Raw genomic sequence first — 26,844 nt, forward strand, 5'->3', positions numbered from 1 at the left:
TACATTTTTCTTTTATTTTTCTTTTATATTACAGTTATGGTATTTTGAAATTATTCATGTAGTCAGGTATATTAATTATGTTATAGGCTACAATTGCTGTAACAAGGAGACTCAAAATTACAGTGAGTCCTACAAGATAAAAGTTTATCTATCTCTCTATTGTATACCTGACCAAAGGTGGGCAAGTGATTCAGAGTGGGAGGAGGCTTTGCCCCACAGGATCATTTAGACTCCCAAGTTTTTTCTGTTTCATTGTTATGCCAACCCCCAGGGTGTGGTCCTAATCTATATGGTCAATAATTGGTTGCACTATCTATCACATCTACATTCTGGGCCATGAAAAGAGGTAAAGTGGAAAAAGGAGTACAATTAGCTGAACAAGAAAACATGAACTTGAAGCTGCACGTGTCACTTTTCTCATATCCCATTGGCAGAATTTAGTAATATGGCCACAACCAGTGGCAAAGGGAAGGAGGAGAATACAACTTCTAACAAGACCAATCTAGATACTGGGTTACAATTAGTGGCCTAAGATTTTCATTTAAGAATAGAGAATAGTCTATTTCAAAGTATTTCTTATAAAAGGTAGTGGTTAGGTTGATAGAGCTGAGAAATACTAAGATAGATTGCCTAATGTAACCCTTACAATACCAGTGGGAAATAGGTATTACCATAACTGTTCTTACAAAGAACCCACCCCCAGGGATGTTCACCATTGCCAAAAATTCAATACAAAGATAAATGATAAAAAAAAAAAAGTGAGGTAATTGGCTGTACAGCTCCTTATCCTGGGTTGCAAATATTAACAGTTTATTTTCTTTATTTATATTTATGTAAACAAATGTGTATATGTACATGTAAAATGTTTTGTGATTGTCTTGTTTTTACAACAATGAGCACTGATTATATGTTATTCTATAGATTTAACTACTTGGGCTGACAGACACAGATCTGTTTTTAACTGTCTGCAGAGCATACCATAGCAGATATATCACTTTTAGTCAGCCAGCCGTACATTGATAAGCGTGTGCAAGTTTTCAAGTTGCAGTTGTGGTTTGATACTGCTACATGCAGTGCTTTCATAAACCTCCTTGTACATATGTCTTTAGGTACTGATGCTATTATTTTTATAGGATAAATTCCCCAAATGGGCTTGATAGATCAAAGCTAACCACAGTGTTACCTGCCTCCCTTGAATCATGAAGGGACCTTGAGGAATAAGTTCTATGTTGGCCTGTGCTGAGTTGCATTGGCAGTTACTGTAGCCTCTTTGAACCAGGATGTAAGAATATTGCCACCTTGAATGCCATTGCTAAGTGCCTATGGGGATGGTGCTTCCTGGGGCAAGTAGGAGAGCTCTATCTAAATGGTTCTGCCATTCTCATAACCCCCTTCTTTTAACTCTTCAGCTGCATTTGGCTACCTGTTAAGATAGAGGTGAATAGTACAGATGTGCACAACTTTGCACCCGACCGCCGCTCTGCCCAGTGGAGCAGTCTGAATGAAAGAGAATTAGAGTAAGCCTCACTGATCTCTGAGTCCCATTTGAAAGAAAAAGAAGAAGGAGGAGGAGGAGGAGGAGGAGGAGAGATGAGAAGAAAGAAGAAGAAGAAGAAGAAGAAGAAGAAGAAGAAGAAGAAGAAGAAGAAGAAGAAGAGAAAGAAAGAAGAAAGAAAGAAAGAAAGAAAGAAAGAAAGAAAGAAAGAAAGAAAGAAAGAGAAAGAAAGAAAGAAAGAAAGATCTAGATTGTCTCTAAGTCCCTTCCTGCTTTAATATTCCATGAAATATTTATAACAGCTCAGTACGTAATTTCAGAATGTCAAAGGACTGATACAAACCAGAGTAAATATCGGGGTCAGTTGGCCCTAGAAATAAAGAATTAAAATACTAGTGTATTGGGAAATGGGTGGAGTTGCTGGTAGTGTTACCTGTTAGAGATTCTGAAAGATGTTTGAATATAAAAGCAAATATTCAGGACACAGCATATTGTGGTGTAAAAATAGAAACTTATGAATGAGCCAGATCTGCCTTCAAGGGCTAGTTCTACTTAGTTGTGTGACCTTAGGTGAGTTAATGTCTTTGATCCTCATTGAATTAAGCTCTGATTTGGGAACCATAATAATTAAAGATAGCATGAAAAGCAATAATAGCATAGAGTTTGCTGTATTTTAGTAGGTGCTTGTTTAATAAATGCCTAGTACTTTTCTCATTTCTCCTTAGAAAGAAATAGGGAGGATTTAAGAATATTTAAAATGTTTAGACTTATAATAGCATCATAGTTCTATTAGATGAGACTATGTAAATCTCTTTTTAAAAGTAAGTCCCACCTTTTAATCCCAATAAAATTTTTTCAATGTAAATATAAGAGCATTATATTTGGAGGACAACTTTTAAAAAATATTTTATTTATTTGAGAGAGAGCAAGAGAGAGAGCACAAACAGGGAAGAGGAGCAGAGGGAGAAGCAGGTTCCCGTTGAATAGGGAACCCGATATGGTGCTTGATCCAAGGACCCTAGGATTATGACCTGAGCTGAAGGGAGATGCTTAATCAATGGAGCGACCCAAGCACCCCTGAAGAACAAAATTTCCTAAATCATCCAAAATTCACCTCCTCAATTAAAATTTTTAGATTATTTTTTGCATGTTTATAGTTATTTCTATATACGTATGTTTATTTGCATCGTTTTACTCATTGAGTAATGTGCTGTTAGTGTTTTGATTTTTGTATTATATCACAAATCTTTTTCATGTTGTTTTATGGTTTTTACTACATTTAAGAAGTTCTTTTTTTTTAATTAGAGAAGTAGCATTGTGAGAAAACAAAAAATAACATATAAATTCTTTTCCAGCTATAATTTCAGTTCTAAAAGAAAGACACTGTTAATAGTTTTATATACTTTTGCATGTATGACCTTATGTATTATATATGCAAATAAATGTTTATGAATAAACAAAATATATTTATATGTATAAAATATATATGCTTTATTAACATAAATGGAATGAATTAAACCTCACTTTTTTCATTCAATAATATATTGTGGACATCTTCTCAAGTCAAGGATCTACCAGATCTTACCCTGTTGCATAGCATATCATTTTATAGAAGTGTCTTTATTTATTGAACAGTCTCCTGGACATTTAGGTTGATTCTGGATTAGCAAAATTATAAATAAAAATGCAGCAACATCATTGCACACAAATCTCTTTAAACATTTCTGTAAATATTTATACACTAAAAATTGCTAGAAAAGGACTTGCTGAGCTCAAAGAGTAGGAACATTTTAAATCTTGCCAAATTGCTAAACATCTCCCATCTAAAAAATCCCCCAACATTATTGTACCAATTACAGTCCCATTATTAGTGTAAGGGAATGTCTAGATTGCCTTCACTTGTCATCTCTTGCATTACCAATCTTTTTTCTTTGTAATTTGTTTAGTTTTTATTATAAATTTATGTAATATATGCTAGGGAAAAAATACCAAGGGTTACAGAAGTGTGTAAAATGGAAAGTTCAAGTCATTTTCTTCCCCCTTTTTGCCTCACCTCTAACATTTTACTATTTCAAAATCTGGAAATAAGCATCTTTGCACATTTTTTGCATGTTTGTGCCCAAATTTCAACAGAACGATTCTTAAAAATGAAACTTCTGAGGTAAAGGATGTGAGTGCTTAAAATCTGGTTATGTTTAAGGAAAGACTAAAAAATTGTTATATATTGAGGGAAACTAAGGAAACAAATGTAATGTGAAATCCTAGTTTGGGCCCTGAAACAGAAGGATGTCAATGATAAAACTGGCAAAATTTAAATTAGGTCTTTATTCAGTTAATGGTTTTGTAGCAATGTTAATTTCTTATTTTAATAATTGTACTGTGATTGTGTGTAATGTTAACATTGAGGGAGGCTGGATGAAGGATATATGGGAACTCTTTTGAACTATATCTGCATCTTTTTGTAAATCTAAAATTACTTCAAATAAAAGTTAGAAACTCTAGTCAAGTGTTGCCAAATTCTCTTCAGAACTATTTTATCTGAGTACTAGCAATGCTTTTCCCATTCTCTTTTCCCACCAATCTTTATATATTTGCCAGTATTTAAAAGGAGATATAAAATAACATGTTATTATTTTCATTTGCTGTCATTTTTTTTACTTTCATGAGGCTGAGCATTGTTTACTATATTTACTTTGATGAGGTTAAGCATTTCTCAGTGTATTTATTGGATATTGTATTTCTTCTGAAAACTGCCTATTTATACCCTCTCCTGTTTTTTCCATAGTCTGGCTTCTCTCTCTCTCTCTCTCTCTCTCTCTCTCTCTCTCTCATTTTTTTTTTGACTTGTAGGTGCTCTCTTTAGTTATTGATTGTTAATACTTTGCTAATATACTGTGAACATTTCCTTAGTTTTCCTTTTAAATTTTTTGTAGTTCTTTTGTACTTAGATAATAAATTTTTTTCTTTTAGGTTTTGGAACTTTGGTGACATACTTTAAAAGACTGCCCCTTCATTAAAACAAAAGTTATAATTCATTTAGTCTTTCTTCTATTGCTGTTGGTCACACTTTGATGAAAATCTCCATGAATATTGCTTCCTTTCCCACCACATGTTTTGTTTCCTTCCAACAATTCCCAGTAGAAGAATCCCTGAGACAGTGATAGGAATACATCAGGTTATTCACTCTCATCAGCAGTGCATGCAAATGCCACAGTGATAGGTGTTATCACATAAAGATGCTGTCACCAGTGTACATCATACTTTGTTGTTTTAATTTGCATTTCTTTGACTTGAGGTAATTGTCTATGTTTGAGTTGTTAATGTTTTCTTGTAAATTTATATGAACATTTTATATACTAGCAATTAAAATAATAATTTTTTGTCATTGTTTCAGTAAATGTTTTTACCAGCATATTGCTTGCTTTTCCATTAGTTTTTCCTGGCAATATGGAGGTTAAATATTTGTATGTGGTCACATCTGTATTTCTAAGAGGTTTTATTACTTAGGATGGACTTCTTCATAGATAATAATGCAGAGGAGTGAGTAAAGAAAGAATATATAGAGGTAGACTGTCGAAGTATGAATCCTGGCTCTGTCATCTACTAGCAGTGTGATCTTAAATTAGCTACTTAACTCTGTAAGGTCTCGATCTCCTGTTAAGTGGAAAGAATGGGAGTATTGCAAAATAAGATTGCTTTGACAGTTTGTGTAAAGCACATAATGTAGTGCTTAGAACATAAGAAACGTTTCACGAGTGTTAGCTATTATTATGGGACTGGGGATTTATTTTTATATGAGGTAGAAGGATAGGGTATAAAAATTTAATGCACCTTGCTAAGATGGGGTTCAGGACATGCTACCCCAAACATGGCATCTTGGTATATTGAATATTTCAAGCTCAATGAATTTGTGAAATGACAGGTACAGGAAGGATTTTCTCACTTTCCCTAGAGCATGAGGTTATAAGAGCCTCATGTAAGATGTTATCCCTACACCAGGAGGAAAAGAGCATTCTTTGATAGTAGAGGGAGCTTGAGAAGAATCTCGTAGTAAGCCTTGCCTTTCCACAGCTTACCAATCTTACCTCCTACACTTTCATGTACTTTCATGTTTTCCTATGACCTTCTACTCTTCAAACCTTGCTTAAACACTCTCAGGTTTAACTGCTTCTTTGGACCTTCATATCCTTAATGAAGGCTGCCATATCACATAAAACCTACATTAAATAAATCTGCATGCCTTTTAGTTGTTGTTTGTTTTTTAAAGATTGATTTACTTATTTGAGAGAGAGAGTGTGCATGAGCAGGGAGAGGAGCACAGGAAGAGAGAGAGAACCTTCAAGCAGTCCCCCTGCTGAGTATGTAGCCTGAGTTGGGACTCAGTCCCAGGACCCCGAGATCATGACCTGAGCCCAATTCAAGAGTTGGATGACCAACTGACTGAGCCACCCAAGTACCCCTAAGTCTGTATGCTTTTCCCTTGTTAATCTGGTTTTTGTTACAGGGGCCCCCATCAAGAATTTAGAAGAATAGAGGAAAAAGGCATTATTCTTCCCCTACACTGTCAGTTATTCCAATACCATTTATTGACTAACAAGTAATGTTTCCCTTCTTTACTGTTTTTTTAATCTTTATAATATATAATTTGCTATCTTCATCATGTAACATGTCAAAATACCTACTTATATATCTATTCATCTATCTGGTCTTAAATTTCATATTGTTTTAATTATTTTATCTTTAATATGTGGATCTGTGATCCTTTATTACTATGATTTTTAAAAATTGTTTTCACAGTTCTCATCCGTTTTTCGGATTGTATTGTCTTTGTTTACATATGTGTGTGTATATATATATCTGTATAATATATGTATGTATTTTCTGTATATTATGATTCTTGATCTTTTAAAAAACCTTTCTGGCTAGGGAAGGACTGCCCCTTACAGGTAGCAAAGGGTACTCCTTTCATATGCAAATCAACCAGTCCCAAACCCATATCCCTCAAATAACTTCTTACCAAACTCTGAAATACCAAGCCAATATTTCCATTACCCTAAATCATCCCAAAATCAAGTACTAGGCAATTGGAGACCATTCCTATAGGCCAGAGCCCTCCAACATTGTTCAAACTAGCCAATCCTGAACTGTTCAGCCTACTGTACCTTGCCTTTCCTGTGGAAACCCCAATAAAGGCATAATTTAAATAGTTTTAACTACATAAAAATGAACTTTAGGATTATTTAGTGAAGTTCCAGGAAAAATTCTGTTGAGATGATGATTGGTATTGTAAAAAATCTTATTGTTAATTTAGGGAGAAATTATATATTTATAATATTAAATACACCCATGTAGAAACACAAATTGTCTCTCTATTCATTTCTCTTTAAGTTTTTTTTTTTTAAGATTTTATTTTATTTATTCATGAGAGAGAGAAAGAGGCAGAGAGACACAGGCAGAGGGAGAAGCAGGCTCCATGCAGGGAGCCCAACATGGGACTCGATCCCCGGACTCCAGCATCACGACCTGGACTGAAGGCGGCGCTTAACCACTGAGCCACCCGGGCTGCCCTCTTTAGGTTTTTTAATGCAGAATTTTACTTATTTCTAATTAAGGCTATCTCAGATACCATTACTAATTAAAAAAGGATCTCTTCGTCATTTTGTTTTCTAATTTTTTTGGCCTATATACAGAAATTATGTGTCTATGTATGGGTATCTTTTTTCCTAACATTTCACTTTTATTAAGGCCAAGAGTTTAACTTGTAACACTTTGAAAGACAAAATTAATGATCACTCTTCTTGATTTATACATTTATGTGTGAGGAAATTAGGCTATTATATTTTCTGATGAATAAATAGTTTTTCCCAAAATTATTGTAAATATTCTTCATAATAAGCAGAAATTTTTCATTAGCCCAGTTGCACGATAAGTTGCTTACATTTTATGACTAGATGTCTAGATATTTGTGTTAATTAATAAGCTTGCTATTAATGTGGAATTCATGTACTGCAGCTCACTTGATTCACTAGCTTTATATGCATCTTTCCCCAAAGATAAATATTATAATAGATCCTTACTTCTGGTTTCTAGCCCCAGGCAAAGAGAAATCTCTGAAAAGAATAGTAAGCAGAGGAACCCCTTGGGAAGAGTCACAGTCAGAATTCAAAACTCATTTAGTTTCCTTTTGGATTCTACTTCGTGGGCATCATTCATCTCTCCATAGGCCTGTGTTCCCCAAACTTGAATCATTCAGGTATCCCATCACCATTTTGCCATTTTTTATACTGTTAGTTACTATCGTTGTCTTTTGTTTGACTTAACCTTTTTCTCAATCTAATTTTTTTATTGAGGTAAAATTTAAACACTGAAAGATCTTAAGTGTAGGGTTTCATGAGTTTTTCTTAAATATATACACTCATATAATTACCATCCCTAACCAAAATAGAGAATATTCTCATCACCCCAAAACGTTTCCTAATCTAAATTTTAAAATGTAATTTCACTGTTTTGTTGTGCATTTGTAGGTTTCAAATACACAGAAATATATATTAATATATAGAGAAAATTATCCATTTATCATTTTCAATTATCAGTAGAAATCTTAACATAGACATTATTTTCATACTAAATTTGATTACCCTGTGCTCAAAAAATGGAGGGAAACTGGGAAGCTACACCACTATAAGGCAGTGTTGTGAAACAGACTTCCAGGAAAGTGATTTTTTTTTTTTTTTTTTAAGATTCTCTTTTTAAGTAATCTCGACACCAAACATGAGGCTTGAACTCACAACCCTGAGATCAAGAGTTGAATGCTCTACTGAGCCAGGGGTCCCTGGGGAAGTGATTTTTAACAAGATAATCTTTAATAACTGAGTAACTAAACATGCTAAACTAGGTTGCAAGGTTTACCTCTTTTATCTTGAATTACACTCTAGAGGAATTCTATAGGATAACTACTAGCAGTAAAATACTAAAATTAGACAAGATTGATTAATTTTGGATAAAGCTTTTTATATACCATTTATGAAAGCAAGCAAAGATCCCTTGACTCAGAGTACCTGTTTTCTGATGTGGATAATTGTATTTGCTCTTTACATTTTATTAATTTTGTTTTAATTTTGTAAAGATTTTATTTATTTATTTGAGAGAAAGAGAGAAAGAGAACGCAGACGCAGAAGGAGAGAGAAAAGTAGAGAGCCTGATGTGGGAGCTCAGTCCCAGAACCCTGAGATTATGAACTGAGCTGAAGTCACTTAACCAACTGAGCCACCCTGGCGCCCCTATTGTTTTCAGTTTTATTTATCTAAGTAATCTCTACACTCAACTGTGGGGCTCAAACACATGACTCCAAGATTAAAAGTTCCATGCTCTTCCAACTAAGCCAGCCAAACCACCCCTGCTCTTTTTTTTTTTTTTTTAATTTTTTACTTAAACTCAATTGCCAACATATAGTATAATACCCAGTGCTCATCCCATTGGCTCTTTAAATGTTAAAAAAAAAAAAAGTTTACTTTGGGACTTACATATTTGCTTAACCCTTTTTTTGCTTTGACTTTTGGCCCATGGATCTAACTCTAGCCAGTTTGATCTCCTTGTCATTCTCATAAGATGGGCGGTGCGAGTGGGAGGACCTGGGAGAGGACAAATGTGCCTTATCTTCCCTGGAGATGAAGCAACAGTGTCCTAGTGTGAAGGTCATGCTATTCTCCAAGTTCACAGGGCTTGCCATGGAAGGAGGTGTTGGCTAGCAGCTGGCTATAAAGGACATTGTTACCATCACAGGGCTGCAAGGGTGTCTCTTGTTGCTGGAGTTGTAGTATTGAGGGTGTGCTATAAAAGGTACAAGTGGAAAGGAATATTAGAGATGCTTTCTTAAGCCAATGATTTCTCCAGTGCAGTGATTATCTGTGAAAATTCAGGTTTCATTATGCACATGTGGTATTTGGTAAACAGAAATTTATGTTTATCAATGATTATTTCTCTCTCTTAAGAATTGTTTTCATACTGGAATGCCTGGGTGGCTCAGCGGTTGAGTGATCCGGCTCAGGGTGTGATCCCGGGATCCAGTATCAAATCATCAAATCCCACTTTGGGCTCCTTGTGAGGAGTCTGCTTCTCCCTCAGCCTGTGTCCCTGCCTCTCTCTCTCTCTCTCTCTCTGTGTGTGTGTGTGTGTGTCTTTCATGAATAAATAAATAAAATCTTAAAAATATTTTTTAAATAATTGTTTTCATCCTAATTACTAAAAGCAAACAAAAAGTTATCATTTTTGAATGTTACCAATTAAAACAATAGAAATGTTGAACAAAGTAGTTTTGTTTCTATATACATAATGGCCATTTAAAAACTCACTCAAGATATTAATTCAGTTGGAACTCAAGTACTTAAATACTTAAAAGCTGGTGAAAAAGATTCCAGAAATTCAAAACTTTTCAGTCAGAACTCTCTATGTATTCTATTCTGTATTTTAATGTTGAGCCAGAAGGTAATAAAGAGAATTCTACAAAATGTGCTTGCTCTTTTGTTAGGAAACAAAAATCTCTTCAAGTTGAGTCCCAGTTATCACATAAGTTTCCAGGTATTGTCCTTTGTTATTTGAACTAAAGGTTATGTTATGCAGCTTTCTTCCATTTATTTTGCTGATTATATTTATTACAACTATTATCCTTTCTCTCTGATTCAGAGACACATCAGTCACCTCTCCAACATGAAGCCACATATAAGATGAATCTGATTTTCTTCTAAAGTTTGGAATACTCCTCATCCACCATCATCTTTCTTATCCCATTTCATTAAAACCAAAAACAATGTTACTAATCAATAGAGTCATTATTGACTTAATGTACAATAGGAATTTGAATAATGAGTTTGTATTTTATAGACTATAGCTATTACACTAAATATTAAAAGATCTTTCTATGCCTAATAGTAATAATTACTGTTTTCCTGTTTGCGAAGGGAGAGCATTATCACTGGAAAAAATACAGGGTCAGTGAAAATTAGTAGGATTAACTTATGACTTATTGGAATTCATCTGTATTTTCAAATTGATAAACATTTGGCTTCTTCCCACAAGCCTTCCAACTTTTCATTTATATTAGACAGCACAAACCCATTGCCTTTCTTGAAGACCTATAAATTATTACCTTTTAATTCTTTAGAATTATAATAACTTTAAGATGATATTTATCCTTTTTGTTTATGTATTTAATATCTTCACTTTGATCCAAAAATAATTTGCTGTGTCATGAAATTCATATATTAGATACACATCTTAAATCTGTATGTCCCCTACATACTGGGGAACGCAGTCATACAGATCAAAGGGAGTTATATCTTCCATCTCCTTCCATGAATCTAAGTGCAGGAGTGTCTTATTTCAATCTCTGGAATCCCCAGAGAGTTATTTAAAGACTTAGATCTACACAAAAATTTTGAAAGAATATTTTTTAAAGTATGCTTTTGCATAGTCTATGCATTCCAACATAGAAGAGAGATCATCTTCTTTTGCATAATGCTTAAGATAAATGATCAGAAGGTTTGACATTGATCCATGGGTCAAAGAATCAGGCTGGTTATATTTACTACTTGAGTTGATAGAAGAAACAGATAATGAAGCTCTCAACATTCATTCTTTTATCCAGGAAAAATGTGTATGGGTACCATAACCATTGAATGCTCTTGTGCATCAGTTTTTTGGAGTTTAATTGTAATATAGGCATACCTCATTTGATTGCACATCACAGATGTCATGGTTTTTACAAATTGAAGGTTTGTGGCAACCTTACGTCGAGTAAGTCTATCTGCACCAGTTTCCCAGCAGCATTTGTTCATTGCATATAACTGTCACATTTTGATAATCCTCGCAATATTTAAACTTTTTCATTATTATTGTATTTGTTATACTGATCGGTGTTCAGTGATCTTTGATGTTCTATTATAATTGTTTTTGGTTGTCACAAACCATGTCTATGTAAAACAATGAACTTAATTGATAAATGTGTTCTGACTGTTCCACTAACCATCCATTACCCTGTCTCTCTTGGGCTTCCCTCTTCTTGGGCTTCCCAATTCTCTGAAATATACAATATTGAAAATAGGCCCATTAATAACCCTATAATGGCCTCTAAGTGTTCAAGTGAAAGGGAGAATCACGTCTCTTACTTTAAATCAAAAGATACAGGGGATCCCTGGGTGTTCCAGCGGTTTAGCGCCGCCTTCAGCCTGGGGTGTGGTCCTGGAAACCCGGGATCAAGTCCCACATCGGGCTCCCTGTGTGGAGCCTGCTTCTCCCTCTGCCTGTGTCTCTGCCTCTCTCTCTCTCTGTGTGTCTTTCATGAATAAATAAATAAAATCTTTAAAAAAATCAAAAGCTACAAATGATTCAGCTTAGTGAGGAAGGCATGTCAAAAACTGAGATAGGCTAAGAGCTTGGCCTCTTACACCAAAAAGCCAAGTTGTGAATGCAAAGAAAGAGTTCTTGAAGGAAATTAAAAGTGTTACTCCAGTGAACACATGGATGATAAAGCCAAACGGTCTTATTGCTGATCTGGAGAAAAGTGTTAGTGGCCTGGATAGAAGATCCAACCAGTCACAACATTCCCTTAAGCCAAAGCCTAATCCATGGGAAAGCCCTGTCTTCAGTTCTGTGAAATCTGAGAGAAGAAAAATTTGAAGCTAGCAGAGATTGGTTCATAAGGTTAAAGGAAAGAAGGCATCTTTATAAAAGTGTAAGGTAAAGCAGTAAGTGTTGATATAGAAGCCACAGCAAGTTATCCAAAAGATCTAGCTAACATCATTTATGAATGTGGCTCCATTAAACAACTTTTTTTCACTGTAGATGAAATAGCCTTATATTGGAAGGAGATGCCAACTAGGACTTTCTTAGCTGGAAAGAAGTCAGCGCCTGGCCTCAAGGCTTCAGAGGGTAGGCTGACTCTTGTTAAAGGCTAATGCACCTGGTGACTTTAAGTTGAAGCCAGTGCTCACTTACAGTCCAAATATTCTAGGGCCCTTAAAGAATACGCTATATTATCTATTATGCCTGTGCTCTATAAATGGAACAACAAAGCCTAGATGACAGTACCTCTATTTACAACATGTTTTACTGAATATTTTAAGCCCACTGTTAAGATCTGCTGCTCAGAAAAAAATGATTCCTTTCAAAATATTACTCTCATTGACCATGCACATAGTCACCCAAGAGTTATGATGGAGATGTACAATGAGAGTAATGTTGATTTCATACCTGCTAATTCAACATCCATTCTGCAGCCCATGGATCAAGGAGTAATTTCAATTTTCAAGTCTTATTATTTAAAAAAATAAATTTTAAAAGGCTGTAGTTGCCATAGAGAGTGATTCTTCTGATGGATCTGGGCAAAGTAAGTTGAAAACCCTCTGAAAAAGATTCACCATTCTAGATGTCATTAAGGACATTTGTGATTCATGGAAAGAGGTCATAATATCAAGATTAACAGGAATTTGGAAGAAATTGATTCCACCGTCATGGATGACATTGGGTTATTCAAGACTTCAGTGGGGGAAGTAACTGCAGATCTGGTGGAAATAGCAAGAGAACCAGAATTAGAAGTGGGCCTGAAGATGGGACTGAATTGCTGCTATCTCATTATAAAACTTGAATGGATGAGGAGTTGCTTCTTATGAACAAAGAAAGTGGTTTCTTAAGATAGAATCTACTCCTGGTGCAGTTCCTGTGAAGATTGTTGAAATGACAACAAAAGATTTAGAATATAACAAACTTCATTAATAAAGCAGTGGCAGGGTTTGAAAGGATTGACTCCAATTTTGAAAGTTCTGTAATGGGTAAAATGCCTTCAAACAGCATCATGCACTACAGAGAAATTGCTTGTGAAAGGAAGAGTCAGTTGATGTGGAAAACTTCATTGTTGCCTTATTTTAAGAAATTGTCACAGCCAGCTCAGCCTTCAGCAATCACTACCCCGATTGATCAGCAGCCATCAACGTCAAGAGAAGACGCTCTATGAGGAAAAAGACTAGGATTTGCTGAAAACTCAGATGATGGTTAGCATATTTTTTAGCAATAAAGTATTTTTTAAATTAAGGTATATACATTTTATAGACATAATGCTTTGTGTGCTTAATAGACTACAGGATACTATCAAGATAATTTTTCTATGCTCTGGGAAACCAAAAAATTCATTTGACTCACTTTATTACAATATTCACTTTGTTGCAGTGGTCTGGAACTGAACCTGTAATATCTCCAAGGTAGACCTGTATGTCAATTCTAGGAAATCTTCCTTAAAAACCCTATGTTCTCCTCTTGCTAAAATATCCAGTAACTTTAGGAAAAACTATGGAAACTGGAATTGTTTGCAACAGACTTAGATTTTTAGAGTTTTCAAGTAGAGATCAAATAATCTAATTTACTGGTACCATTGAGTCAGATAAACAACTGTGACATAAGTTCTACTTTTCATGGAGGTCTTTACTCCCTGGATACCCTGTTTCCATTAGCTTTTAGGATTCTTAATCTCTTTATAGATATAAGAGAAACCTGTCCTATTTTAAAAAAGCCTGATTTTGTTATGTTTTACCTCTTATATAGTCAAAGACCATTAAAAAAATTAAGTCCAAGACTTTAAAATTTATAAGTAAAGTAGCCAATAATAGAGCTTCTTGAAGTGTGCTGTTACTTGTATCCTCAGCCTGGATTGGGAGATATCAATGGAAAGTCTTTCATGCCTTCTATTTAAGGTGGTCTAGTGGTCAACTTCTATTTTTAGGGAAAATACTCTCCTCTGTCTCAGCTCACTGCTTGAATACACACTACAGTGTTTTCTCTGCTAAGCCCCTCAAAGCAGAGAAATCCACAGTGCTTTAGTGAGAACTTACACATAGCTAAAGATAGTGCAGAGGATAGCAAGATATTTATAAGTCATATTGCCAGAGACTGATCTCTGATACTGTCCAAATCTTGCAGGAATACTGAGCTCTACCAAGAGTGACTGGACTGGAGCATGTGGTAATTGACTGACATTTATGTAAGAAGCACTAGATTTGTATTCTCTCTGTTAAAATCATGTTTAAGATAGGACTAGAGAATGATTATTTTAACTTTCTCCTTTTTCAAAGAAGAGTGAAAACAATCATTATCTAGGCCTGAAGACTTAACTTTATTATTTGTACTCTCCGGATACTCAGATTAAGTAATAACCATCATTTACAATGCTGCATGAAACTAGTTTTCATCCTTATTCCAAGCATATCTTCCCAGCAGGTTTTCCAAAGGGAAATGAAGATATTGGCTTTTCCTCCTATATGATAACTTTTGACAAGGAGTTTGTGTATATTATTCAAGGCACATATTCACGTTTGGAAATTCTGTCAAAGTAGGCAGCTCTTTAGTGATCATTGACTGACAATTACTCTCAATGGAAGGTTACAAAACATATTTATGTCTTCTATGAACATAAAATGCTGAATCAAAATTTTATGCCCTCAGATTTAACACAAAGCTGTTCTTAAAAATAAAATGGTTTTAATTTAGATGAATAGTGACTTAAGGAAATGGGCAATGTCAAGTTACTTTATGAAGATTATATAAATCTGATGTAAACACAATTCCTACAGATTATTTTGGCAATCAAAGGCAATTCTGTCATTTGCCATTCCAGTCAGCAATCCTAATTACCACTAAATATATAAATAAATATTTTTTTCAGTAGATGGCTTTTGCTCTCTATACATATGCCTCTTGTAGATGCCTCTATATCTAGCAAGAAAAGAATTAACACTTGTTTTGGTTTCTTTAAAATCAATGACAGTATATAGCATTATATTTGGATGGATGGGTGTTGACTAGACTAATGCCTAGAAAACTCTAGTTTGGGTACAAGTCACCTGAAGAGCTTACTTAAATATGGATTTCTGGGCCTCACTCCCTGAGTTTCTGATTCAGTAGGCCTCAGATGAGCATGAGAATTGCCTGTCTAACAAACTCTCAGAGGCTGCTAATTCTGCACATAGCAGCCCTGACTCTGAATAGCATGAGGCTCAACAACATAGGAGAATCAGATGTGGAACACAGGAAGAGAAGTGGAAGGGATGAAATAGATAAAGATTATAAGTATCTACTTGTGGGTTGAATAGTAGCCCCCAGAAAATATGTTCTCCAGGAACCTCAGAATGTGACCTTATTTGGAATTAAGGATCTTTGCAGATGTAGGTAAGGATTTTGATATGAGATCATCCTGGATTAGGTGGACCTTAATCCAATGATGAGCATCCTGAAGAGTCTCTCCATAAGAGACAGACTTCTATCCTACAGAACAATAAGTAAATAAATTTCTGATGCTTTCCCAAGTTTGTGTTAAATTGTTATTGCAGCCTTGGATAACAAATAGACTCCCATAAGTCCAACCATACCAAAACATCAAGTTCTGTCATATGCTCTGAGGAAAAAGGATAGAATTCTGATACTAGCCCAGTGGATTAGTATAATAGGTTAGACAACAGTTGAATATTGACTAATTGTTGAGCTCTGTTAGATATTTTCTGGGATGTTATTTAATTTCATCTTACCCCCAAATGCTTTGAGGTAGTTATTTTTTAGCAGTAATTATTAAAGATCTTGAAATACAGAATGGTCATTTAGTCAGAAAATACTTATTACATGTCTGCTTTATACCAGGCTCTTGCTACATATTCCAGTGGTAAGTGATTTACCAGAAGTGATACAGCTAATAAGTACCAGGGATTAAATTCAAATCATGATCCTGTCATTCCAAATTCAGTGTTCTTCTCCATCATATCATATTTTATCAAGGCTTGGAGCTGGAATGTACAGGGCATTTGGCAATACTGACTACTATGGAATATTTTGGCTGCTATGGAATATTTAACAAAGCAGAAAGGAATTTATTATCTCTAACAGAAATCTCATTGATTTATGGAAGGTATTTAACAGTATTTCTTTCTATTAATACCTATGAAGTAGTTTGTACTTTGTTACCTTAATCTTATTTCCCCTTGTAGCAACCCTTTTACTTTAAACTCAAATATGCACATAATTTAAGCTGATCCTTAATAACAAGATAGAAATAATAGCTCTACATTGTCTTTGGAGATGTAGAACAATGATTTTTAGACAATAATATTTCCATATACTTTTTACTTTACTTACTTTCCACAGTGCTGGAAAAAGTGCTTAAATATTACCTTAAGGTTAAAGATTACACACACAAAAAAATCCACTTATTTTTTAACATCATAATAATATGAATTCCCTGAGTCTTCATACAAACTTCTTTTGAATGATTATTAAGGTATTTAAGCTGTTTAATAATGCTTTAAGAGTTATTAAATTAAAAAAAAAGAGTTATTAAATTCAACCTTCATCTTATTATAATCAATGCTTTTGAACATACAATGTAAATGGCACTCTGCTAGCTGCTAAACATTTAGTACATTAAAAAAAAAAAAAGTGTTCCCACCCTTGCAGTGTGGATGCTTGTATCAAGATCAGTAAAATTAAGATCAATGTAACCGTGAAAGATTTAGACAAAATGGGCTAAGAAACTGCTCACTTTCACAGGTTAAAGTGAAAAGATAAATAAAAAGAAGCTAACAAATATTAAGGTGAGAGTTGCATTGAAGTTTTATCTTAGGAAATGAGGGTAAATTGTATGAATTTGTTAAAGATTTAACTCAACAACCATGACAGTACAGAATGGACAGTAGCACTGGCACTATTTTTTCCTAGTGATAATTTGTTTTGATTGTATCTTTCTCTGAACATTTATTCATTCATTTACTCTCCAAACACTTCACAGGCACCTATAGCATACAAGGTTTGGCATGGAGATAAATATATTATCCAGTGAGAAGATAAGTCACGTGTACTATTAACTAAAATGTACTACAGTGACTGATCTAAATGACATGGATCATAACTCTTATCATGGATTGGTTCGTGGGTGAATGTAAATTCTATATCTATGAATTAATTACAAATTTTATTCACCTATCTTTTGGATTTTGATTTCTTATATATTGCATTTTAGTCAGTGACTTTGGTCTGTAAAATAGAGAAGTTACTTTAATACTTTTGAGGCTTCCTTTGTGACCTAGTAGGTGATCACATTTGTAAATGTTTCAGGCTTGAAAATAATACATATTCCTTAATTATTCAGTGCCAGTTTCCAGTGCTAGTTTATTAAACTTCTTATTTGTGTTACTGAACATTACTGTTTCTTTGCTAATTTTTTTGCTTTATCATTTTCATATGAAAAGTAAATTAAAATATCTCATTTTAACTGTAGATTAATCAGTTTCTACTTGCGATTCTTTTCTGTTTTTTGCTTTATATATTTTAAGGCTGAGCTTCTAGGTATGTATAGGTCAGGACTGTTATATTTTCTGGATGGATTGTTTCTTTTAGCATTAGATAATAACCCTTTTATCTCTGATTATGCTTTTTTTTCTAAAGTAACATTGCTATGTTGGGTTCCTTTTGTTAATCATTTATATGTTATATTCTATCTCTTTACTTTCCATTTTTCCATGTCATCAAATTCTTTAAAAACTATACCTTATTGAGATGTAATTTATTCACTCTTTTTTTAAAGATTTTATTTATTTACTTGAGAGAGAGTGAGAGCCAGAGAGATGAGCAGTGGGGAGAGGCAGAGAGAGAGGGAGAAACAGACTCCCCACTGAGCAGGGAGTCTGATGTGGAGCTTGATCCCAGGACCCAGAGATCATGACCTGAACCAAAGGCAGACACTTAACCTACTGAAACACCCAGGCACCTTAATCACCCTTTTGAAGTATGCAGTTCAGTGGTTTTTAGTATGATCACAGTTTTGTAGTCAATACATATAATACTTCAATATGTACAGTCAATACAATGTAATTTTAGAACATTTTTTCATCACCCCAAAAGGAAACCTCACACCCATTAGCAGTCACTGCCCATTTCCCACCTTTCACTAGTCCCTGGCAACTACTAATCTATCTCTGTCTCTATGGATTTACCTTTTTATGGACATTTTGGATAAGTAAAATCATACAACATGTAGTCTTTGTGTTTGACTTTTTTCACTTTTCACTTAGCATAATGGCTTCAAGATTCATCCATGTTATAGTATTTGTCAGGACTTTGTTGTTTTTAAAGGTTAAATAATATTCCATCGTATGTATAGACTACATATTATCTACCCATCGATGGACATTGGGTTGTTTCTACTCTGGGGCTGTTATGAATAATGCTACTAGGAACATTTATATACAATTTTGTATGGACATAATGTTTTCACTTCTCTTAGATGTATACCTAGGAGTGGAATTATTGAATCATAAGATAATTCTACATTTAACATCTTGAAGAGCTGTCAAACTGTATTCCAAAGTGGCTCCACCATTTCACATTCTTACCAACTGTGTGAAGGTGCTGATTTCTCCACATCCTTCATCTCATCTTCACTTAGATATTAAAATCCCAAACACTTTGCACCTATCCTGGTACATTTTTGTAGGCCTTCACCATGTCAGTTCCTATCTGTATAGTTTTGCACTCCACGTGTTTCTGGCATCTGAATAGTTCTTTTTCTTTCTCTAAAGGTGATTTATGTTTTTAAAACTTAGAGGTTGTTTAACCTAGGGATTATTATGTGTTTAACCTAGTATTACTATATTATTTTGAGTAGTATTAAGTGAGAAGGGGAGTGAAATGGGAGATGGGCATTCATATTGGATTAGTCTACTATTCCTGGAAGTTGCACAGATCAGTGTAATTATAGTGACCTTTAAGTGGTGTAATTGTAGTGACCTTTAAGTGGTTGAATTAGGGTTTCAGGTGTGGTTGAGAGCTGTGGGCCAGAGTTTATCTTCTGGACTAAATTACTTGGACCATAGGGCACCCATTATCTTACTGAACTCATCTAGTCCCAGTTTAACTAACTCATCTTTTTGTTATTTTATAGATGCAAGTTTCCAAAAACACTACTGAAAAGAAGCAGCCCAAATTTAGAAGAAGGAAAAGGTATGTTTTTTATTGAGAAGTATTATGATAAAGTTGAAAATTGGATTTAATTTTTATGACATTTCCCCCTGATTCTTGATTCTTTTTCTCTAAGGAAGCATTAAAATTTTCTAAAAGAATTAAAGTATAAGTAGTAGTCTTAGAAGTATGGAGAAAGGGCAGCCCTGGTGGCGCAGTGGTTTAGCGCCGCCTGCAGCCCAGGGCGTGATCCTGGGGACCCTGGATTGAGTCCCATGTCGGGCTCTTTGCATAGTGCCTGCTTCTCTCTCTGCCTGTGTCTCTGCCTCTCTCTCACTCTCTCTCTCTCTCTGTGTCTCTATGAATAAATAAAGTCTTAAAAAAAAACAAAAAAAAAGTATGGAGAAAGTTTTATGTTTATACAAATATGTTGAAGCAGAACTGTTGAAGATTAATATCATGGGAGCAAGCAGATGAGAAGCAGGTGCTTAGTTTAAAAATAGTGCAAACCAGAAACAGACCTTTATAATGAACTGATAAGCCACTGATGGCAGGTTTTAGTGTTTATCATTGAATCAACCATACAGTTTATTTACTTATTTTTTTGATGAATGATAATCAGTGCTATATTAAAAGGAGCCCTGCTCAAAGACAAAGTCTGACTCTGGTGTAATAGTCCTTCTCTTATTCTTTGTCCTTTTTCAGAAGACGGATAATTAAATTTTTTTTAAATTTTTTTAAAAATTTATTTATGATAGTCACAGAGAGAGAAAGAGAGAGAGGCAGAGACACAGGCAGAGGGAGAAGCAGGCTCCATGCACCGGGAGCCCGATGCAGGATTCGATCCCGGGTCTCCAGGATCGCGCCCTGGGCCAAAGGCAGGCACCAAACTGCTGCGCCACCCAGGGATCCCAAATTTTTAAAAAGGACTTACTGTCTTATCTTAGTTATGCTTCATAGTAACCCCATCAAATAGGTAGGGGGTGTATCATAATCATTTCTGTTTGAAAGATGAAAAGTTTATGACTTAGAGAAACTAAATGGCTTTCTCAAGATTTTCTGGTTAGAGAAAATGTGTTTGAACAAATGTTTTCTGACTCTAAGTCAGCAACACAGTATGGTGGGAGAAGCATGGATTTTGCAGTCTGACAGAATTTAGCTGTGTCATGCTCAACCTTTTCCTGCACTGTCAAATTTCTCAATTTCTCAGAGCCTCAGTTTCTTTATAAAATGAGAGTAGCAATTACTTATTAGGTTTTTTGGGGAAAGATTACATGAAAAAGCCTATATAAGGTACTCAGTGACTCATTAGTGATTTTTACCTAGTGAGAGCTCAGATCAATATTATTTCCCTTTGATTTTTCACTGTATCCTGCTGTCTTACTGTATAAAACAACCAAGGAAAAGTGCCTCAAGATAAAGGAATATATTCATAATTTACAATTATCAATGAATATACACAAATAACCATTTAAATATACATGATTGGTCTTTTGAAACTAAATCTGTCAAATTCGTTTTCTAGGAAAGCTATTTTAAAATGCTCTTTTGAAAATGTTTGTTCAGATGATGCCTTATCAAAGGAAAACATGGGTATGTGAAGACCTCTCCTGCTTTTAGTTCTTTTGCTTCTATTTAATTCTACTAAATGTAGTTGTAATTTTTGAAAGGAAAAAAAAAACGTTTATATGTGTGTGTGTGTGTGTGTGTGTGTGTGTGTATATACATACGTATATGAGAACTATTAGTAGGTCATTTTTGGTATTGATTTATATCCTAGAAATTTTCAGTTGTCTTTAGGTTTCTATTCCCATGAATTAAATTTTTCTGGCTCCGTCATGTATTTAATTAAAAAAAAAAAAAAAAAAACCAACACCAGAGGTTGTGGGAGGAAATACCAGAATCAACACATTAAAATCCCAAATCTCTCCATTCCAAAATTATTGGGGTCCTGGAAATGCCAATGGGAGAGAAAGAAGAAAAGCAGCAGCCTGGGGCTTCCAGCTGAATTAATTGCCATTGATATTAGAACACAGTAGGGTGAATGTGGAATGCAGAGAGAAAGTTTTAGTTTTCAAAAGCACTTTACTCTTCCTTCATTTTCGTTTTTCTTGAAAAACAGGCAAATGCTTATTTGCAAGATGGAACTTTTGGCAGCCACGTAAAGAGGTTTCAAAGTCCATTAAACCCCGAGATGTTATCTGAACCATATTCCCTCTCTTTTGTGGCTACCCCCAGGTCCTATGGCACTGTGTTTCAACTGACTAAATAAGCCATTCATCTTTAGACCTATTAAAAGAAAGTAGTCAGAAGAAGGACAGAGTAGTTATCTTTTTTAATCCTTCTGTTCCCCTCCTAAGCCAGTAGAAAATTCCGTAGTTTCTATCTCAAATTTATTCTGCTGCTACTTTCCTGCTAACCCAGTGCCTTTTCTTAGCTATGTTGTCCCTTTGCCTTGCACGATTAGTTCAAATATTCCTGTAGAAAGGCAAAAGTCAGCTTATCCCTGGACTGAGTTCCCACTAGGAGACCTTGGTACTCAGCTGAGGGCTCCAGTGCTAGGGTCCTTCCTCATCCAACTCATGGGGCTACTGCAGAAGAAATCCATCACAACCAGAAATCCATTGTCTGGAAATCACTCTTCCGCATAAATGAGTGAATACATCTCCATAGTTATCCACTGACACCCTTTCAGTAGTCTCACATTCTCTGTGATTCTCAAGTCTCAATAGTTAATTGTTCAAATCATTAACCTAATCTATGTTTTACTCCTCTATCCCATTTTGAACAACTAAAAAGCAGAAACATATAATCTACTGTGTTCTTTGCAAGTGCTGACTAGTTAACTACTTCTTGAAAGAGTGGTTCTTTATCAGTAGATCAACCCCCCTCGGTTTTTTTACTCCTACCCATATTTCAGTGGATTCCTTGATCTAAGTCTCTGATATCACTTCTTTTCTTCTTGGCTTGAAGTAGGATCAGTCCTAGATCAAGTAAAAATTATACCATCTTCTTCATGAATGTCTGCCCTACTTTTTGGAGCCACTTTAAAATCTCCCATCAGTTTATGCCCAGATTTGCTATTCCTTTCTGGATTTTAAGCCCTACCATTTGCTTTTCTTTCTTCCTTAGTTAGAGATCAGGAGGAGAACTAATTAATAAGTGTATCTACTTTACCTGTCCAAGTGTCAGTTGTTTCATCTGTGATAAAGATATGCAGTAGAAGCCCTTTTATCCAACAAGGAGAGAATATCTGGAAATTAATAGACAAGTTGAGGAATCATTAAATAATGTAAACTGTATGCCCAAGGCTATGCAGATTTAATCTAAGAAATAGCTATTTGCGGAGCATATCTTTGTTTGGGGAGAATTACTACAGGAATATTATTAATTATATTTGTATTGTCCCTCTAACTCATCTTTTTTCGGTGTTTAGGGACAAGAAAATTCATCTATAGTGATGAAAGAATAATACCAATAGTAATAATGATAGCCAACACCTATAACAATAACTATGTGTCCTCACTGTTCTAAATGTTTCATATATATTTATTTAGCCCTTATAAGATCTATATGAAGTAAATAAGGTAGATATTATTATATTTCTCATTTTATCAGTGAGGAAACCAAGACACTTAAGAGGCTATATGGTTTTTCTAAATCATGTATCTTCTTTAAAGTGTGCAGCTCTTTCCTTGGTTGCTTTGAATATCAAGATTCTTAAAGCTAAATATGTTGGGTTTGGGCACAATACTTGTAGTTGAGTTAAGCAATTTTAAGATTTCAGTATTACTCTTCTATATCCCCTTAATGAATTGATTTTCAATTTCTTTTTATCTTTGAGTTTTTGTTATTTGTATTGTGTCATTGGTTTTTGTTGGTAAAGGATTCATTTCTTTTGGGGTAGTAGACAGTTTATAGAATTTAAATAAATAAAAAATTGGCATGTTATCCAGGTTCAACTAATAATCTATGGCATTCATTAATAAATTAGCAAAGGATATACTCATCAGCTACCTGAAACAGATAAGCATGGGAAAAGATGGTTAATGCAGGAAAGGTCTATATCATGGGGAAAGCCCTAGGGAAGCTTAAAGGCCTTAGGGGCTGGGGTTGGGAGGTAGAACAGGGTGACAGGGAGAAAGGTGATTTCTTGCTGCTCAGGGCAAACTTTTCTCACCTACTCTTGGTTTAGAGTTACCTTTAACCTCTGTACTAAAAGGTAGGGTTGGCCCACATACCCCTTTCCTAGAAAACTCCTTGCTTCCTGTTTCTGTTTGTGTCTCCAGGAATGGCGCTCTCCTCTTCATTACACTCCAACTTGTATTTTACTCACCTCTACCTTTAAATTGTGAACATATAAAAGGAGTGTTTGTGATTACTTAATAACAAAACAAAACCCAAGTACTTTTTCCTCTTCCTCACCGTCCTGTATACAAACACCTTCAAAATTTCAATATTGAAATGACCCTGAAAGTTTATTGAAGGTGATATTTTTCAGTGCCAGCTTTGGGGTAGGTAGCCTAACCAGTAGGTTCTTTATATATGGAAATAAACAGCTTCTTTAAACATTTAGTAGAAAGGTAGAGATTGGAGAAAACTCCAATAATATATAAAGACTTTTAAAATAGCAGCTGATTTATTGACACCAGCAATAAGTTGTTTCTTATTACGAGTAGAAAAACTACACAGATTATTTTATAAAAATTCATTTTTAAAAGCCTGATATGGACTTAAGTATAAAAGATACCTCTTTCTTACTTTTTTTTAAACTTTCTCTGAGTGATAGAATAACTGTAATGCTACCACTTTACTCTAAACAACAAATTGAAACAAGTCAGGGAAGTACAGGATAAACAGTATGGATAGAAGATGATTGGTCATGCAATCAGCAAAGGCATTCATTCTGTCTCTATCTTTAGAGGATATCATTGGCCAATTTTGATAACCTAGTTTGTGGATTACAGTAACTGCTGTTTCTCGAGAATTATTTTTGAACTCCATTGGTTTACAATATAGGAATACCTATTTAGAAAAGCAAACCTCCCATTGCTCTGGAAGCAGAATTTGACATCAGTCAAATTGGTGTTATGAACCCTGGTTGATTTATGAAGTCATCCATTACTTTGTCTACCCTTTGATCAAAAGGCAGTGTACATATTTTTCCAGATCACTTGAAAATGGAGGGCCTACAATGCCATTCGGCAATGACATTCATTATCATAAATTGATTGTATTTTAGCCTAGCCTTAGAAATATAAAGATGTTTGTATGCCATTTTTCCTTTACAACATAGCTCAAAATCCATCTTCTCAACAGTGCATTAAATGTCAGTATCAATTTCCATAGACTCAGAATCTAAAGTAGGAAAACACAATATCTGTGAGTGGCATTAAGAATCAGTGTGAAGGGATCCCTGGGTGGCGCAGCGGTTTGGCACCTGCCTTTGGCCCAGGGTGCGATCCTGGAGACCCGGGATCGAATCCCATGTCGGGCTCCCGGTGCATGGAGCCTGCTTCTCCCTCTGCCTGTGTCTCTGCCTCATTCTCTCTCTCTCTCTGTGACTATCACAAATAAATAAAAAAAAAAAAAAAAAAAAAAGAATCAGTGTGAAGATAACCACACTGTCTGTTAAGTAACAGGTTACTAAGTAGGAAATCTATTATAAAGAGAAGTTAATTCCATTAACAAAATTGCTTCAATAAAAATATACATAATTGTAGAAAATTCTGATTCAGTAGGCCTGGGTTGCATTCATCTTTTTTAAGTAAATTCTCCATGTGATTCTTATGCCTACCAAGTTTTGAATACCATTGTTTTAGAATGTAATAGTTCAAATTCTGTGTTCCTGTGCTTTAGCAATTACACAGAACACATATCTATGTGGACAAAACTAACATGTCAGTTACAGTTTTTGTTGTGTTTTTAAACCTAGGAACTGGTTCTATGATATGCAAATGGCTTACCAGAAGCTACTTTCAAATTGTTTTTGAAAGATCTCTTCCACAGAGAAAACCTAAGTTGACTGGGAAGAGATGATGACCAGGAAGGCTCATTGGTCTGTGCCTACACTCTTGAATCCTTTGCCCTTAGGGACTGACATTTGTTGATTGAATATAAAAGTACTTGGGCCAAGTGATAAGTATTGACGAAAAAATATTTTTGTAGACAAAACTGTGATGTGAAAAATGTTAATAAAATTTTTTTTAATACTGTAGTGACAACCAAGAATAGGAAAGTTTTCTATTTCATAGCCTCCTATGACTTTATTTAATGCTATTTTTTAATAATGTTCTAGGAGAATTTTAAAATTTCCTTCTTATGAGTAAAAGATAAGAGAAAATTATCAACAAAGAAGATTTAATAAAACATGGATTCTTTTGAACTGGAGGAAAGAAAACAAAACTTTCCACATTAACAATCTCTGTTTTTCACCTTACAACATAGTGTACAAGGATACCTGTGTGTGTGTGTGTGTGTGTGTGTTCACACAGACATAACGGGATGCATATATTGTATGCATTCTTCCTAAAAATAACTAATTAGAAAATTTTAAAATATGTTCAACAATTAAATTAAAACTTAGTGCTGAGAATGCCTTGTTTCCATATTCACTGATAATATTTTAGCTAGAAAGCATATGTCCTGCTTGCTTGGGGCTATTTTCATATTCCATGAACTTTTAGCTGTTCTACCTAGTGTGATTTTTGGTGACCTGCCAAAGAATGGTAGATAATAGGAGGTGGTATGTCAGATTTTTGTCACCAGAGTAAAAAATGATGAGGTATGTATTCATGGCCTTTATCTTTGAATCACGTTGCCTTGGAAGGACATCTCAGATGCTCCATCTGTCTCTTGTGCAGGACAGCAGGCCACATGTGGTCTCCTTTCCTTGATATTTACTTCAACAAGACTATATCAAACAAAAATGTTTATATTATTTGAATCGAGAATTCAACTGCATGTTATTAATCAGTAGTTGAGTCTATAGACTCAACTATAATGTATATAGTTATATAATGGTAATCTATTTCTTTTGTGAGGATATTATTACATCTTATCAAATTCAGTGAATTCATGTCACAGTAGTACACACGCAAAAGAATTTTGTAAGTGTGGTATTTAAAAAAATGTATATAATCAGATTAAGCAATTAAGATGTGCTGGTATTTGGATTAGGAAGAGATTAGCCTGTGTTTAGATTAGCCACTTAATTACATGATTTTCCCTTTTAACAGTAGTTTTAATACTTTGCTGTAGGGATGGCAAACTGAGGCCCACAGTCCATTTGTTTTTCTAAATAAAGGTTTATTGGAACATAATCACTTTCATTTGTTTAGGTACATGTCTGTGGTTTGTACCAT

The 26,844-nt window shown here is 34.7% G+C and overlaps 1 protein-coding gene across 6 annotated transcripts in view; it reads left to right on the plus strand.

The window, feature by feature from the left end:
* Window positions 1-26,844, plus strand: part of ZCWPW2 (zinc finger CW-type and PWWP domain containing 2) — a 146,584-nt gene that overhangs the window by 102,986 nt on the left and 16,754 nt on the right. For all 6 annotated transcript variants that reach the window (XM_072793090.1, XM_072793088.1, XM_072793092.1 and 3 more), the window contains 2 exons: window positions 19,464-19,522; window positions 21,006-21,073. In XM_072793090.1, coding sequence (XP_072649191.1) covers window positions 19,464-19,522; window positions 21,006-21,073 — 127 coding nt within the window. The remainder of the gene's footprint in view (window positions 1-19,463; window positions 19,523-21,005; window positions 21,074-26,844) is intronic.

This window comes from Canis lupus, chromosome 22 (genome assembly GCF_048164855.1).
Source record: "Canis lupus baileyi chromosome 22, mCanLup2.hap1, whole genome shotgun sequence".
Taxonomy (NCBI): Eukaryota; Metazoa; Chordata; class Mammalia; order Carnivora; family Canidae; genus Canis; species Canis lupus.